General features: G+C 37.8%; 1 protein-coding gene across 1 annotated transcript in view; it reads right to left on the bottom strand.

Annotated features, from left to right (window-relative positions):
• The window catches only part of RNF169 (ring finger protein 169), an 89,856-nt gene that overhangs the window by 20,647 nt on the left and 51,928 nt on the right, over positions 1-17,281 (bottom strand). The window contains exons 3-4 of the mRNA XM_068989144.1: positions 10,356-10,502; positions 4,135-4,253 (exon numbers count right to left, since the gene is read on the bottom strand). Of these exons, the coding sequence (XP_068845245.1) occupies positions 4,135-4,253; positions 10,356-10,502 (266 nt within the window). The remainder of the gene's footprint in view (positions 1-4,134; positions 4,254-10,355; positions 10,503-17,281) is intronic.

Genomic DNA, 17,281 nt, shown 5'->3' with positions numbered 1-17,281 from the left:
CATCTCATCCTCGGTCGTCCCCTTCTCCTCCTGCCCCCAATCTCTCCCAGCATCAGAGTCTTTTCCAATGAGTCAACTCTTCACATGAGGTGGCCAAAGTACTGGAGCTTCAGCTTTAGCATCATTCCTTCCAAAGAAATCCCAGGGCTGATCTCCTTCAGAATGGACTGGTTGGATCTCCTTGCAGTCCAAGGGACTCTCAAGAGTCTTCTCCAACACCACAGTTCAAAAGCGTCAATTCTTCAGCACTCAGCATTCTTCACAGTCCAACTCTCACATCCATACATGACCACAGGAAAAACCATAGCCTTGACTAGACAGACCTTAGTCGGCAAAGTAATGTCTCTGTTTTTTAATATACTATCTAGGTTGGTTATAACTTTTCTTCCAAGGAGTAAGCGTCTTTTAATTTCATGGCTGCAGTCACCATCTGCAGTGATTCTGGAGCCCCTCAAAATAAAGTCTGACACTGTTTCTACTGTTTCCCCATCTATTTCCCATGAAGTGATGGGACCAGATGCCATGATCTTTGTTTTCTGAATGTTGAGCTTTAAGCCAACTTTTTCACTCTCCTCTTTTACTTTCATCAAGAGGCTTTTTAGGTCCTCTTCACTTTCTGCCATAAGGGTGGTGTCATCTGCATATCTGAGGTGATTGATATTTCTCCCGGCAATCTTGATTTCAGCTTGTGTTTCTTCCAACCCAGCGTTTCTCATGATGTACTCTGCATATAAGTTAAATAAGCAGGGTGACAATATACAGCCTTGACATACTCCTTTTCCTATTTGGAACCAGTCTGTTGTTCCATGTCCAGAGCCTTAATAAAGACCACATTAAGTAATAAATATGAGAAGAGTATACCAAATGTTATTTTTAAAAATTATATGCCATGTTGTAAGGCGATGATGACCGAACTAAAAACTCTGCCATAATCCTAAACTTTTTGACAGTCAAAGCACAGAGGAAAATGGAACTGGACATGTAGCTCTTAGAAAAGACACTGGCTCAACAGAAAAAGTTTTTCCAGATTGAACTTTTAGTATAACTTGCAATCAGGTTTTTTTTTTTTTCATTCTTCAAGTGGTAAAGAGGATATGAGGAATGAAAGGAAATAAATTTAAATGAACAACAAACCAGTTTTTCAGATATCTAAAATAAGACCTTAACTTTATAATTTATATCTTATGGTTCAAGTTATTAAATCTTTTCAATTCACATATATTTGATAATTAACTTAAAGATGACCTTGAGTTAACTATTACTCTATCTGCCTATTTGAAAGAAGCTTCATTTTCAAAGAGCTATAGAACTTTATTAATAGTGTAGCAAAACATTCTTTGTTTTGAACGTTTCAAATGCAAATAGTCTGAGCTGCTCTCGCAAGATTCAGCCAGAATCTACTGATGAACTTCTTCCAAAATAACCATCCTACCAGGCCTACTTCCTCTTACCTCCATGCTTCTGGGCTTAAGAAAGAAAAGTTTATAGAGTAGATAAGTAAAATAAATGCAGATTAATTTGATTTAAATACAGATGTTTAAAAAAAACGTTAAAACTTGTACAAATGAATTCTCGTTAGGAAACACATTTGCAGAGAAAACCTGTTCTTTAGCTGTTGCTTACCAGATAGAAAAAAATGTATTTGAAATACTCCCAAACTATTACCAATGCTAATTCCTTTTTACTTGTGCCAAAACATATAACATAAAAGTTACCATTTTAACCATTTTAAGTTCAGAGGCACACTGTGATGCAACCATCATCATGCTAATTCTTTTTTAATATATCCATAAACCTCATCTCAGTGTCAGCACTAACAACTCCACACTATTTTCCTAAATATCATCTAAAATTGAAACAATGTTTTCTTAACTAAGAAATAAAACATGTTGACTAAATAAGAGATGCAGTTCACAGTATTACCATAATAGATTTTCCAACCTAAAGTTTCCATGACATCAACAAATTATTTCCTAAAAAGATAACTGTACCAACCAAATCCAATTAATTTTTTTTCAATTGTACTAGTAATTGAACTCAGCCCACAACCTTGTATATTTGGAGGAAAATGCTGAAATTCATAAATGTAGAATATGACTGTAAACATCTCTTAACAATAAAATGTTAAATGAATATTTTCCTATAAATTAAGCCCATTGTGACTCAATGTTACAAACTACGAGAAAAGATGAGCCAAGGAGCAGGAAAAGAAGATGTCCTACAGATATTCCAGAGCCACACATAATCAGAAGCACTCCCCTTGGTATATATAGACTTAACATTTTGCCCTTCAGAGAAGAATTTTCAAAGTTCTTGCTAGGCATTTCTAAGTAACAACATATTAACCTTCTAATCACTTTAAATGAATGAATTACAAGGGCAGAGATCAGAATTGGGAATAAGTAGTTCACCTATACAACGTCTACTCCAATTAATTGGGGCAATTTGGCCTCGACATCGTATTTGGGTTTAATAAAATTTCCTTTTTTTCCAAGTAATTTCAAATGAAGAGATACTGACTAATTGCAGATTGCCAAGAGCAACATTATTTTGTTTCAGGGGATATTTATTGTAACTTGATTCGAATTAATGATATGATCTTTTTCTCTTTTTCAGTAAATCTCTCTAAAAACCATTAAGATATTTCTGCTATAAATGGGAAAAAGTTCTATATATACATTCTGCAGCTGACAATTCTTAGTCAAGCAATCTTGAATTTTTTAACTTTACAGAGCATTTATATTTCAAGCACATATGCACAAAGCAAGAGTTTCATCATCATCATAAATGGTAAAGTACACTGGCTTACACATTATATACTGGGTCCTTATTACATCAGTCAAACTTCAGTGGCCATAATAGAGTGGCCGTTCAACAAATTTCAAATGAATGAATAAATAGTTTAGGAAACAGCCTTCCTGGAAGGAGTCACCATCACCCAGAGAAAGGAAGGCATTTAAGGGAAAGAGAAGTTTACTGAATTTTACTCACAGAAATACTCAACATTCTGCAATAATCTATATGGGAAAAGAATCTGAAAAAGAATGAATATATGTATAACTGAATCACTTTGCTGTATACTTGAAATGAACACAACATTAAATCAACTCCAATAAAAATTTTTTTAAAAGAACAGGAAAATCAGAACACATACAAAAAGGATTCAGATATAAAAACATCAGGGATCACAACAGTATGAACTTTATGACATTCTTAAACTTGGTAGATTTTTTTTGGTTTTATTTATTAGTGACTAACAATAAAGAGCATTCAGACAAAAAGGATCCAGGTGTATGTCCACAAGTAAACAAGAAAGGCCACTTCATAATGCTGTGTTAAGGAAGAGAAGAACCCTAAAAGTAAGAGTGAGCAACACCAGCTAAACCAAAACAGACAACAAATGGGGTAAAGATCGTGTATTTTCATATTAAAACAGAGTATGGCATGTGGTAGCTGTCCCCAGAATGTCCACTGAATAAATGATTCCTTCCAGCCTTCCTCCCTTCTTTCATTTTTCCTTCCCTTCCTTTCCCTCCTATCTATCTATCCATCCTTCCTTCCACTGAGGCCTTCATTATTCTTCCATCACCCAACATCCATCCAATTCCTCCTTCCTTTCCTTCCCAGGGCCTGCAAAGTGCAAAGTATCAAGAGATTCCTTGACAAGGGTCTTAAAAACTTTTCAGTTTTCCCTCTTGAAACCTATCAAGATATATTTTACTTCCAGGCACTGAAAAAAAATCAACTTTGGCCTCAAGTTCCTACTAAGAGAAAAAAGGTCACAAAGAAAATCCATGGCTACCGTCTTCAGTATCAATGGATACTGAATAAGGCTTTATTGTTTCCTCCCAGAATAGAAAGTTCAACTCTTCTGTTCAGCAGAGCAATTAGTACAATCCTATCCTGACGATACCAGAAAAGGATAATGTTTACTTTTCTTTAAAAATTCAGTTCAGTCCCTTATTTCTTTCTAACCCATATTTGAAAACCAGTTTCCCCCTTCCCCGACTCCCACCTCCCCCAAAGTAACTACAGTAAATCCTTTTGCTCCCCCGCCCCACCCGCAACCCCGACCCTTTTGCCTCATACCCCAGAATGAAAGAACCCTGACTGAGTTCATTATCAGTCTCTTACCCTGCCAGGAAAGCTAAGGAGTAGGAGCTGCTCTTGGAAACAAATGCCGAGCGGTGTGTCTGTATCATCTTGCCTCGGGAAGGCTCTTCATTCTCTGAATCTGAGAGGCGTGCAGGACACTGGCAGGAGACAAGGGAGACAACACTGTCTATGCGGGTTCCCACGGACCCCCCACAGCTAGAGCCCAAACCTCTCTAATACATGCCCCTTCCCTCAGTCCAAGCGATGATGCCAGCTGCCTCCTGGGATCCCAATCTGGAAAGCCCAATACAGCTCAAACTGAATATATCCAAAATCAAGCTCGCTTTTTCTCTTCTCTAAGTCCCACTATGAACCCAGTTAGCAGCCTCGATGTCATCCATGACTCCTTCCCTTTTTTCAAAGTCATAATAACATTGCATAGAGCTCCTGAGTACCCCAACACACCCAAATATTTTATTTCATTCACTCTTTAACCAGTTCAACTAAGAAAGGCCTATTATCTTTTACAGATGGCAAACTGAGGCTCAGAGCAGTTAATTTGCCTAGGATTTTAGAGTTAACAGGTAGCTAATGCTGGTCCTTCGATCCAGAACAAGTTTTCAAACTGCCTCCATGCCATTCCTACTTTGCTCCACTGTACTCAGATGTCTCTCGGATCTAACACCCTACTCTGTCTCTCACACTCTACTCGTGTACACTCATCACCATTGCCTTTCCTTACATTCTCATCATCTCCTGCCTTGATTACGGCAACAATCTACTCACAGGTCTTGCTCTTTCCAGCCTTTCTTCCCTCTAATCCTCTCCACCCTATTAAGCACACAGAGCCCATCACTCCCCTGCTTAACTGTTGGTGACTTTAGGATCAAGTCTAAATACCTCAGCATGATCCAATAACCTTCAAAACCTAGATCCAACCTTCTTTAAAGTTTTTATCCCAGCAGTTCCAACACAGGTAACTCCTTGAGCTCTACAGCAATCAAACCATTCTCAACTCTCCACATGTACCATCATAGTCTTTCAACACTTCTATTCTTTCGGACATGCTATTAGTCCCTTTCCCTAAGATTCTCCTTCTACATTTTCTGCCTATAAACTATTCACTAGCCTTTCAGAGGCATCTTAAATGCTACTTTCTCTTGACAGGTTTTTCCATCAGCTTTTTCCATCTTGCTGATACTATTTCATTTACCTTCACTTTATTTTTGAGTTTCAAGTCTTTAAATTTATATTCAATGTTTCTTTTACATGTGCCTTTTACATACAACATATGAGAATTTGCTCATGATTTAATATAAGTTTCTTCTTTATAGTGGAGCAGGCAGTGGCACCCCACTCCAGTACTCTTGCCTGGAAAATCCCATGGACGGAGGAGCCTAGTAGGCTGCAGTCCATGGGGTTGCTAAGAGTCGGGCATGACTGAGCGACTTCACTTTCGCTTTTCACTTTCATGCACTGGAGAAGGAAATGGCAACCCACTGTAGTATTCTTGCCTGGAGAATCCCAGAGACAGAGGAGCCTGGTGGGCTGCTGTCTATGGGGTCGCACAGAGTCGGACATGACTGAAGCGACTTAGCAGCAGCAGCAGCAGCCGCCTTGGGGCTTGGAGAAGGCAATGGCAACCCACTCCAGTACTCTTGCCTGGAAAATCCCATGGATGGAGGAGCTTGGTAGGCTGCAGTCCATGGGATCACGAAGAGTCGGACATGACTGAGTGACTTCACTTTTCTTCTTTATAGTGTGTATGTGTGGGCTAAATCACTTAAGTCATGTCTGACTCTGTACAACCCTATAGACTGTAGCCTGCCAGGCTCCTCTGTCCCTGGGATTCTCCAGGCAAGAATACTGGAGTGGGTTGCTATTTCCTTCTCCAGGAGATCTCTCCAACCCAGGGACTGAACCCGTGTCTCCTGCGCCTCCTGCATTGGCAGGCAGGGGGAGCAACTATCACACTGAACTGTAGCTTCTTCTTTAGGAGTCTGACTTCTGTTTTAGACAACTGACTTGGACAGTAAATGATTACCTTTTCTCTAAAACTTCTGATACTACTATACAGTAGGTAAACAAAAAGAATGTCTAATCATCTAATGATTAACCAGTTTTCTAATGATTAAGTTAATATCAAAGTTAGAGTTATGGACAGAGGCATGCAAGGCATCTTACGGCTCAGAGTACATTGTATTCCTTAAATGTTTTGCTATTCTCTAGGCTGATAGGCACATTCATACAATAGGCTAGGTTTCCAACAGCCTGCAAGAAAGAATTGAAGGATTATAATTTACAGAGAAGCTCTTCAGTTTTGTAGGGTATCTATCACTCCTTAAAACCCTGTTGTACAAACTATTCACTGGAGAGATGTTAATAGCACTAACTCATTACCAAATATTGTGGGAAGCAAGAAAAACCTTTGACATCAATAGACTCAACAGGGGAGGGTAAATAATGGCAATTCTTCTTTATTTAGGATTTTCTACACAATCAATTCAGTACCGAATAAAAGAATATTCAAATTCCAGCTCTACTATTAGCTACCACTGTCACTAGAGGTTTGTTGCTTTACCTTTCTGAGTCTCAGTTTCTCATCTATAAAATTAAGAATTATCTCTCTACTATTAATACACCTATTGTGATAAACCATTAAAAACACAAGGTGCATTAGCTCACAAGTAGTAAATGGTCAACAAAAGATAGATTTTGTTTACATCAACTTAAGTACTATTAATCTTTTAAGAAAACACTTTAGTGTTATAATACAAATATGCCAGGTTTCTTTTAATTGTTGAAAATAAATTTACATTATTATAAATAATTACATAAAGAGAAAGTACTCCAAACCCCAACTCCTCTCTATTTCTACTCCCACAAAAACCTAAAACCATAAGATAGGAAAATATTTACCTCTCATCTTTAACACTGCATAAAAATAAACCTATAGCATAGATCCCCTGGAATAGAATATGGCAAACCACTCCAGTATTCTTGCCTGGACAATTTCATGAACAGAGGAGCCTGGTGGGCTAGAGTCCATGAGGTCTCAAAGCGCTGGACATGACTGAGAGACTAAGCATGCACACAGGCAATGAGACACATGGATATCATCACAGTGGTGGTTTAAAACACAAAATATCAACAGGAGATTAATTAGGTAAATCCTACAGTAAAGAATAACTAGCAGACCTCTAAATAATGATGCGGGATTCTTTATTTACATGGCAAGACATCCATGATTTATAATTTATTAAAATAGATTACAAAACAGTATGTATACTAGGTTGCATTTTCTGAAAAGAAAAACAAAATATGTTATACACACACACACACACACACACACACACACACTTAGAAATCTGCAAGGACAGTCACCAAAATGTTTGTAGCAGTTATCTCTAGGTTGTGGGATGACAAGCAATTTTCCACTTTCAGCTTTATAATCTTTGGTATGGCTATAATTGTTACACCAAATTGTTTTCCAACAATTTGAACTATTATTGGTATTAACTGTCGTAACAGATCATAATAAACACTGTGCCTATTTTATTTCCATTCTAAACAAATCACAGATAACTGCTTCCACAATCAGCCCTTGCCTTCCTCTATTTGAATTCAACTTGATAAACATGAATCAAACTCTTGCGATGTGCAAGGTACCATGAGAGATTTTTAAAAATGGTTAAGACATATTTCCTATAGTCAACAAACTTACAAATCAAATAGAGAAACACAAACACACAAATAACCATAACATAAGGAAGAATTAAATAAGTCATATAAAAGTTACAAACTGAGGAAAGGAAAGTTGAGGGGGAAGAGAATGGATAATAGAAGTGGAGAAACAAGAAATTCCTACCAGTTCCAGGAAGGCAACAGCTTTTGAACTGGCCATATAGAGAGATTAATAGCGTTTCATCAGGTAAGGTTAACGGTGTATCAATGAGACGAAATGCAAGAGCAAGGATCCTCAGAAGAGAAAGCATGGGTTATATGTTTGGGAGAAAGCAAACAGTTCAGTTCCCTAGAGTTCTGGGATATAAGCAAGGATAGAAAGAGAAGCTAGACTAATACTAAAGACTTAAACATGAAGAGTTCTCATTTAGTTCACAGGAAATGGGGAGCCACTGAGCTTTTTGATTCAGGAGGGTAAAATGATCAATCCAGCTCTAATCATAATACTCTCTATTAAAAATAATCCTTTAGCTGACCTTCCACTGAGACCACTTGAACATCTCTTCAGTCCCAATGAATGTATCGTTGGCTAAACTAAATGAAATTACTTGTCCTACACCAAAATTTCTTAAGAAATATTTTATGGTAAAAGTCTCAAAAATATGAAATATAAATACAGGTAGAAAAAAGGTAAAATCAAAAAATCTAAAACTTGAAGTGTTCATAGATCCAATTTTATTCAATGTATAGGCAATTTTGCAAAACTGGCCACGACCAATCAGAATTGGTATTAATACTTCCTGATTCCTTTTAAGATTAAATTTTAGGTTGATGTAATTAATTCCTATTTCAAAGATTGAAGTGGCAAAAGAAAAAATAATTAGAGCAAATTTCCATCTTTGTTATGAGTGGATATTCGAGATACTTCCTCGAGGAAACCTGGGTCTGGCAAGGTCAACAACAACAGGTTCTTTCTATCAAAGGGCCATAGTAAAGAGTAAGCTCTCTACCAAAATTGGTTTGTTCTGAAAAGAAATCTCTTTCCGGGCAGTTTCCAATGAGAACAATAATGGATAGTCCTGTTGGGGTGAAGAGGCAGAGTTTGCAGTTTTTAGAGACCACAGACAACTATTAGTTTGGGGCTATTAGTCAGAAGAACTACTATATGCACAAAACTATCATGTATTTTATTCTTGCCTTCCTAGAGGAACCATATTCTCTCCAAAAGCAGTCTTTTTCCTTTTGTAGTTCCTGGTGAACAGAGTTTTAAGAGTACATAAGCATTTCATATTTTTTAAACTGAATCTTTTCAGAAGGGTGGAATACAAATGGTTATTTTTAACAATCAAATAATAACAATTATTATAACTGGGATCAAAAAGCCCCACATACACATTGACAGTCAGCAAATACTATCAATTCAAGAAAGCTTATGTAATCTCAGTTTCTAAAGTTCAGGGAAAACACCTTTGCAAAGAGTAAACCAAAACCACTGAGAAATTATGTAACATGGCCAAAGTTGTACAATCTGTTATAATGCTGGGACCTGTTTAACAGGCAGACTTCTGGTCTAGAGATTTTTTTCCCTCTATTCTGTTATGCTGTCTTTATATATAATAAAACTTTATTAATCCACCTAATTAAAAATATAACCTGAAATATGAACAAGACAGAATCATAAAACATTTTAACAGGTATGACTCTAAAGGTATTTAGCTAAGTACATACAGCAAGTAATAGAAGATGTCCGATCCAATATAAATTGCTAAAGAAAAAGAAAACCAATTGTAATCATACATTTGAGCCATAATCAGTGGATCCTCCAAAGGGCTTTCTTGTATTAGTTAAATATACCATTTATAACCTTTTACAGTAATATGCTTGGTAAATAAGTAATGAAAAGAATTCAGGCAAGATTTGGTCCAATTAGAAGTTTAATTAAGTTAGGTTTAAACAAAATATCTCATCTAATATTGAGGACTGACCCTGTAAGCCTGGTGGACTACATACAGTTCATGGGGTCGCAAAGAGTCGGACATAACTGAGCACACACACACACACACACACACACACACACACACACACACACACACACACACACACACACACACACACACACACACACACACACACACACACACACACCTTATAACTAGAGAACTATGCTGTTTGGGTTATTATAAAGAGTAAAGGGAAATAAAATACAACCTTTAAGGAAAGTTCATCCTCCTAGTTGAGGATATAACACATACAGAACTCCATCAAATAACACCACCTAAGTCAAAATGACAATGTATGTATAAAGCTTACCCAAAGCAGCATATACCACACTAGGTTTTCCTTCTCACTCACCATTTTTCCCCACTGCTCTCCCTTAATCTTTTCACACAAGTCTCATTGTCCTGTTCACAAATCATTTTCTCCAGCTCTCCATCTGGATGCTAGGGTCTTCAATACTCCTAAGTTGCATAGTCAATGACTGTTACCGATCATCAAGACAGGTTTTTCAGATCCATGTCACCTGGGCTAATGGCTGATTTTGAGACAAGTGTCCATCAAAAAAGTGATCTACTTACATGCTCTAGATTTGTCTTCAGTACTAATGGCTCATCTCTTTTTTTCTGTTCATCGATTTTCCTTTTTCCTATTTCTGTGTCCTCTGGTAACAACTTGTGGATTTGATCTTCAGAGGTTTTCTCCTCTTGTAACTTTTCTTCTCGCAGCTAAAAATACAAATCACATCGAGACAGTAGTTTTAGGCAACAAAAGACTTAAAAATACCATTTATTCAGTAGTCTATTAGAACAAACAGGAAAGTTCTGAGACTATTTCCTTATTGGATATAAAGCCCTCTTATTTTTTAAGTATGTCAGCTTCTACTTGACTCTTACCAAACACCCACTTCATGGCTTAAGATTTAACTGCTCTGCATTCTTGAGCAATATGAAATCACAAAAGCTAAGATAATACACATAATCAAGAACTAAGGTTTATTCACTTAGCCAAAAAATTTTCTTTATTTCCATAATCCAGATATAACTGCACTAGGCCAGGAGAACAGCAAAGATGTATGCCACAGAGGGTCAGGGAAGTTGGACTAAGCAAGAAAGAGCTTTGGGACTATTGGCAACAGAAAAAATGGCTTGTAACAGTCCCAATGTCCTACAGTTTTTACTGTTATCTTGTTACCTACAGAATACGTCAAGTACATGGTCTACAAAGAAAGTTAAGGCAGACTAATATGCTCCTCATTTGAGGGAGGTAGCCTGGCATTATGAAAATAAGATGGCTTTTGGAATTAAGTAGTATCTTGCTATATACTTACGGTATATCAAGGGTTCCTTTCCTAACCTCCCTTTATTTTCTTTTCATTGCCTGGGTCTTTAATAAAATTTAAATGGCATAATGTATATGAAAGCAATTTTAGGCTACTAATATTTTTAATCATACTTATAAAACATAAAACTAGAGAACAAATTTTTTCATTGGCTATCAACTCAGAGTTATAAAACAACAATAACAATAAACAACAATATTCAGTTTTTAAAATTAATATTTCTTTTTTATTTAAGTTATGAAAGTATAACTCATTTATAGAAGACCTGGAAAACACAAAGTTACATATAGTCCCACTATACATTACTATTATTTTTTAAGTAGGCAAATTAAAATTTTTAGTTGGAATTTCAATATCAAACTGAAAAATTAATAGAATGAATAGACAGAAGAGTAGAAGAATACAGTAGACTCGAGGGCTTCCCAGGTGGCGCGAGTGGTAAAGAACCTGCCTGCCAGTGCAGGCTCTCTTGGTCAGGAAGATCCCCTGGAGGAGGACATGGCAACCCACTCCAGTATTCTTACCTAGAGAATCCCATGGAGAGGAGCCCGGCAGGCTACAGTCCATAGGGTCGCAAAGAGTCAGACATGACTGAAGTGACTTAGCACACGTGCTCACACACATGAACCAATTGGTACCATGAACCAATTCCAGATAAATTAAGATTTATACAATTTTCACACAACAGAAGGATACAAATTCTATTCAAGTTCCTATAGACTATAACCTAGAAGACACTGGAACATTTCCAGGGACATAAAACAAGGTGCAAAAATTCCACGGTCTAAAGGCATTAAAATCATACAGAGCCTGTTCTCTTATCATTGTGGAATTATGTTAGAAATCAATATCAAGAGATATTTGAAAATAACCCAAATATTTTTAAGTGCAATATGACATCTACCAAGAGTTCACTGACTTAGTCATTTAAAGCCTCAATAAAGTTAGACTGAAAAAAACACAGACGGTGATTGCAGAGAAGAAAGCATTTAAATGAGAAATTAATATCCAAGACACTTTAAAAACCCCATGCATCTGGAAATTAAATGTCCACTTTAAAATAATGGATGTATCTAAGAAGCCATAACAAGGAAAATTAGAAAATTTTTGTAACAGAATCAAAATGAAAAGAGAATTTATCAGAATTTGTTGCATGCAGCTGAAAATGCTCAGTGTAACTTAAATACAATGTGGAATCTTGAAAAAGGTATGAAAACAAATAATGGACACTGGCATGAGATTTTATGAAATTTGAACAAAATCTGTACTTTAGTTAATAATACCATATCACATGTTAATTTCTTGTTTTGATTAAGATTTAGCCTTATATTTCCAATTTCCATAGGTATGATTCCAATAAGCCAGAACTAGTCTTAACACGCTGAGTCTAACTAAAGAGGTTATGAATATGTAAAGAACACAAAATACAATGTTATATAAGGAGGAGATTCAAATGAAATAATGTACTCCCAACTTCTCAAGTCAAACAAGAACACAAGAGGATGAAAGCTGATCCATAGCTAGAGAGAAAGCAAACCTGAATTCTATGCTAACTGCCTACATGAAAGATCAAAGCCTTTTAACAATCTTAGATGAGAAATTCTCATTCAACAACATGAACACAGGCTTCACTAAGGGGCACTGCACTTGAAGAGAATAGAAAGGCAGAGTGGCAAAAAGAAAACAAGTTTCAGCATCACCTTATCACTTACTGAACTGTGTGTGTCAGATGTGGCCCTCAAAAAACAACAACTAAGGCTTACGACTTAGGTTCAGTTCAGTTTAGTCGCTCAGTCGTGTACGACTCTTTGTGACCCCATGGACTGCAAGACACCAGGGTTCCCTGTCCATCACCAACTCCCAGAGCTTACTCAAACTCATGTCCATCGTTGTCAGTGATGCCATCCAACCATCTCATCCTCTGTCGTCCCCTTCTCCTCCTGCCTCAATCTTTCCCAGCATCAGGGTCTTTTCCAATGAGTCGACTCTTCGCATCTGGTCACCAAAGTATTGCAGCTTTAGCTTCAGCATCAATCCTTCCAATGAATATTCAGGATTGATTTTGTTTAAGATGGATTGCTTGGATCTCCTTGCTGTCAAAGGGACTCTCAAGAGTCTTCTCCAATCAGTTAAGTTCAGTCGCTCAGTCGTGTCCGACTCTTTGTGACCCCATGAGCTGTAGCATGCCAGGCCTCCATGTCCAACACCACCTCCTGGAGCCTACCCAAACTCATGTCCATTGAATTGGTGATGCCATCCAACCATCTCATGCTCTGTTGTCCCCTTCTTCCTCATGCCCTCAATCTTTCCCAGCATCACAGTCTTTCAAATGAGTCAGCTCTTTGCATCAGGTGGCCAAAGTATTGGAGTTTTCAGCTTTAACATCAGACCTTCCAATGAACACCTAGGACTGATCTCCTTGAGGATGGACTGGCTGGATCTCTTTGCAGTCCAAGGGACTCTCAAGAGTCTTCTCCAACACCACAGTTCAAAAGCATCAATTCTTCGGCGCTCAACTTTCTTCACAGTCCAACTCTCACATCCATACATGACTACTGGAAAATACAGGACCTTTGTTGGCAAAGTAATGTCTCTGCTTTTTAATATGCTGTCTAGATTGTTCATAACTTTTCTTCCAAGGAGTAAGTGTCTTTTCATTTCATGGCTGCAATCACCATCTACAGTGATTTTGGAGCCCAGAAAAATAAAGTCTCTCACTGTTTCCACTGTTTCCCCATCTATTTGCCAAGAAGTGATAGGACCAGATGCCATGATCTTAGTTTTCTGAATGTTGAGCTTTAAACCAACTTTTTCACTCTCCTCTTTCACTTTCATCAAGAGGTTCTTTAGTTCTTCTTCGCCTTCTGCCATAAATAAGGGTGGTGTCATCTTCATATCTGAGGTTATTGATATTTCTCCCAGCCATCTTGATTCCACCTTGGGCTTTCTCCAGCCCAGCATTTCTCACAATGGACTCTGCATATAAGTTAAATAAGCAGGGTGACAATATACAGCCTTGACGTACTCTTTTTCCTATTTGGAACCAGTCTGTTGTTCCATGTCCAGTTCTAACTGTTGCTTCCTGACCTGCATACAGGTTTCTCAAGAGGCAGGTCAGGTGGTCTGGTATTCCCATCTCTTTCAGAATTTTCCACAGTTTATTGTGATCCACACAGTCAGAGGCTTTAGCATAGTCAATAAAGCAGAAACAGATGTTTTTCTGGAACTCTCTTCCAATACCACGGTTCAAACACATCAGTTCTTCGGTGCTCAGCTTTCTTTATAGTCCAACTCTCACATCCATACATGACCACTGAAAAAACCATAGCTTTGAATAGATGGACCTTTGTTGGCAAAGTAATGTCTCTGCTTTTTAATATGCTGTCTAGGTTTTTCATAGCTTTTCTTCCAAGGAGCAAGCATCTTTTAATTTCACGGCTGCAGTCACCATCTGCTGTGATTTTGGAGCCCAAAAAAATAAAGTCTCTCACTATTTCCAGTGTTTCCCCATATTTTGCCATGAAGTGATCAGACCAGATGCCATGATCTTAGTTTTGCCAAATTCAGGCTTAAATTGAAGAAAGTAGGGAAATATTGAGTTTTAAGCCAACTTTTTCACTCTCCTCTTTCACTTTCATCAAGAGGCTCTTTAGTTCTTCTTCACTTTCTGCCATAAGGGTGGTATCATCTGCATACCTGAGGTTACTTATATTTCTCCTGGCAATCTTGATTCCAGCTTGAGTTTCGTCCAGCCCAGCATTTTGCATGAAGTACTCTGCATGTAAGTTAAATAAGCAGAGTGACAATATACAGCCTTGTCGTACTCCTTTCCTGATTTGGAACCAGTTGGCTGTTTCACGTCCAGTTCTAACGGTTGCTTCTTGACCTGCATAGAGATTTCTCAGGAGGCAGGTCAGGTGATCTGGTATGCCCATCTCTTGAAGAATTTTCCAGTTTGTTGTGATCTACACAGTCAAAAGCTTTAGAGGAGTCAGTAAAGCAGTAGTAGATGTTTTTCTGGAACTCTCTTGCTTACAATAATCCAACAGATGGTGGCAATTTGATCTCTGGTTCCGCTGCCTTTTCTAAAATCAGCTGAACATGCGGAAGTTCATGGTTCATGTACTGTTGAAGCCTGGCTTGGAGAATTCGGAGCATTACTTTACTATCGTGTGAAATGAGTGCAATTGTGCAGTAGTTTGAGCCTTCTTTGGCATTGCCCTTCTTTGGGATTGGAATGAAAACTGACCTTTTCCAGTCCTGTGGCCACTGCTGTTTTCCAAATTTGCTGGCATACTGAGTGCAACACTTTCACAGCATCATCTTTTAGGATTTGAAATAGCTCAACTGGAATTCTATCACCGCCACGAGCTTTGTACGTAGTGATGCTTCCTATGGCCCACTTGACTTCCCATTCCAGGATGTCTGGCTCTAGGTGAGTGATCACATCATCGTAGTTATCTGGGTCATGAAGATCTTTTTTTTACAGTTCTTCTCTGTATTCTCACCACTTCTTCTTAGTATCTTCTGCTTCCATTAGATCCATACCATCTCTGTCCTTTATTGTGCTCATCTTTGCATGAAATGTTCCTTTGGTATCTCAAATCTTCTTGAAGAGATCTGTAGTCTTTCCCATTATTTTTATTATTTTCTTTTTTTAAAAATTTCTCATTCTTTATTATTTTCCTTTATTTCTTTGCATTGATCACTAAGGAAGGCTTTCTTATCTCTCCTGGCTATTGTTTGGAACTCTGCATTCGAATGGGTTTATCTTTCCTTTTCTCCTTTGGCTTTCGCTTCTCCTTTCTCAGCTATTTGTAAGGCCTCCTCAGACAACCATTTTGCCTTTGTGCATTTCTTTTTCTTGGGGATGGTCTTGATCACTGCCTCCTGTACAATGTCACGAACCTCCATCCACAGTTCTTCAGGCTCTCTATCAGATCTAATCCCTTGAATCTATTTGTCACTTCCACTGTATAAGCATAAGGGATTTGATTTAGGTTATACCTGAATGGTCTAGTAGTTTTCCCTACTTTCTTCAATTTAAGCCTGAATTTGGCAATAAGGGGTTCATGATCTGAGCCACAGTAAGCTCCCAGTCGTTTTTCCTAATTGTATAGAGCTTCTCCATCTTCGGCTGCATAAAACAGAATCAATCTGATTTCAGTATTGACCATCTGGTGAGAGTCCATGTGTAGAGTCTTCTCTTATGTTGTTGGAAAAGGGTGTTTGTTATGACCAGTGCTTTCTCTTGGCTAAACTCTGTTAACCTTTGCCCTGTTTCATTTTGTACTCCAAGGCCAAACTTGCCTGTTACTCCAGGTATCTCTTGACTTCCTACTTTTGCATTCCAGTCCCCTATAGTGAAAAGGACATCTTTTGCGGGTGTTAGTTCTAGAAGGTCTTGTAGGTCTTCACAGAACCATTCAACTTCAGTTTCTTCAGCATTAATGGTAGGGGCACAGACTTGGATTACTGTGATACTGAATGGTTTGCCTTGTAAAAGAGCAGAGATCATTCTGTCATTTTTGAGACTGCACCCAAGAACTGCATTTTGGACTCTTTTTTTGACTTTGAGGGCTACTCCATTTCTTCTAAGGGATTCTTGTCCACAGTAGTAGATATAATGTTCATCTGAGTTAAATTCACCCATTCCAGAATTAGGTAATGTGTTCAAATTCAGAGCCATAACCTTTGAACTGGAATTCAAATCTACATTTACCTTGGTGGTTCTCAGCCAAGGATGATTTTACACCTGGCAATGTCTGAAGACACTTCTGGCTATCACAACTGAGGGGATAGGTGTATGTTGCTACTGGTATCTACTGGGTAGAGGCCAGGAACTGCTACTAAACATCCTAAATGCATAAAATAGCCTCCAATAATATATACATACACAGATGTTGCCATTTAAAAAAAAACTAAAAAATTTCCTGTTTTATGTATTTTAGTGTTACTTTGTTCAGTGACTAATTGTGTTTACATACTATGTTCTCTGGCTTTTTAAGTGTTTCAGAATCCATCCTTTGCTTCCAAATAATGTTTATGGCTGCTCTCAAAGTTTTTGACAGTGAACTTGTGCTATTGGCAGAACAACTTTTTCATTGCAATGTTGAATCTCTGTGAACACAGCATCAACTTGAAGTTAAAAATTTACAAAATTGA

This window comes from Capricornis sumatraensis, chromosome 16, assembly GCF_032405125.1.
Source record: "Capricornis sumatraensis isolate serow.1 chromosome 16, serow.2, whole genome shotgun sequence".
NCBI classification, from domain to species: domain Eukaryota; kingdom Metazoa; phylum Chordata; class Mammalia; order Artiodactyla; family Bovidae; genus Capricornis; species Capricornis sumatraensis.
Note: the sequence above shows the minus strand (reverse complement) of the source record. Positions and strands in the feature narration are given on the sequence as shown.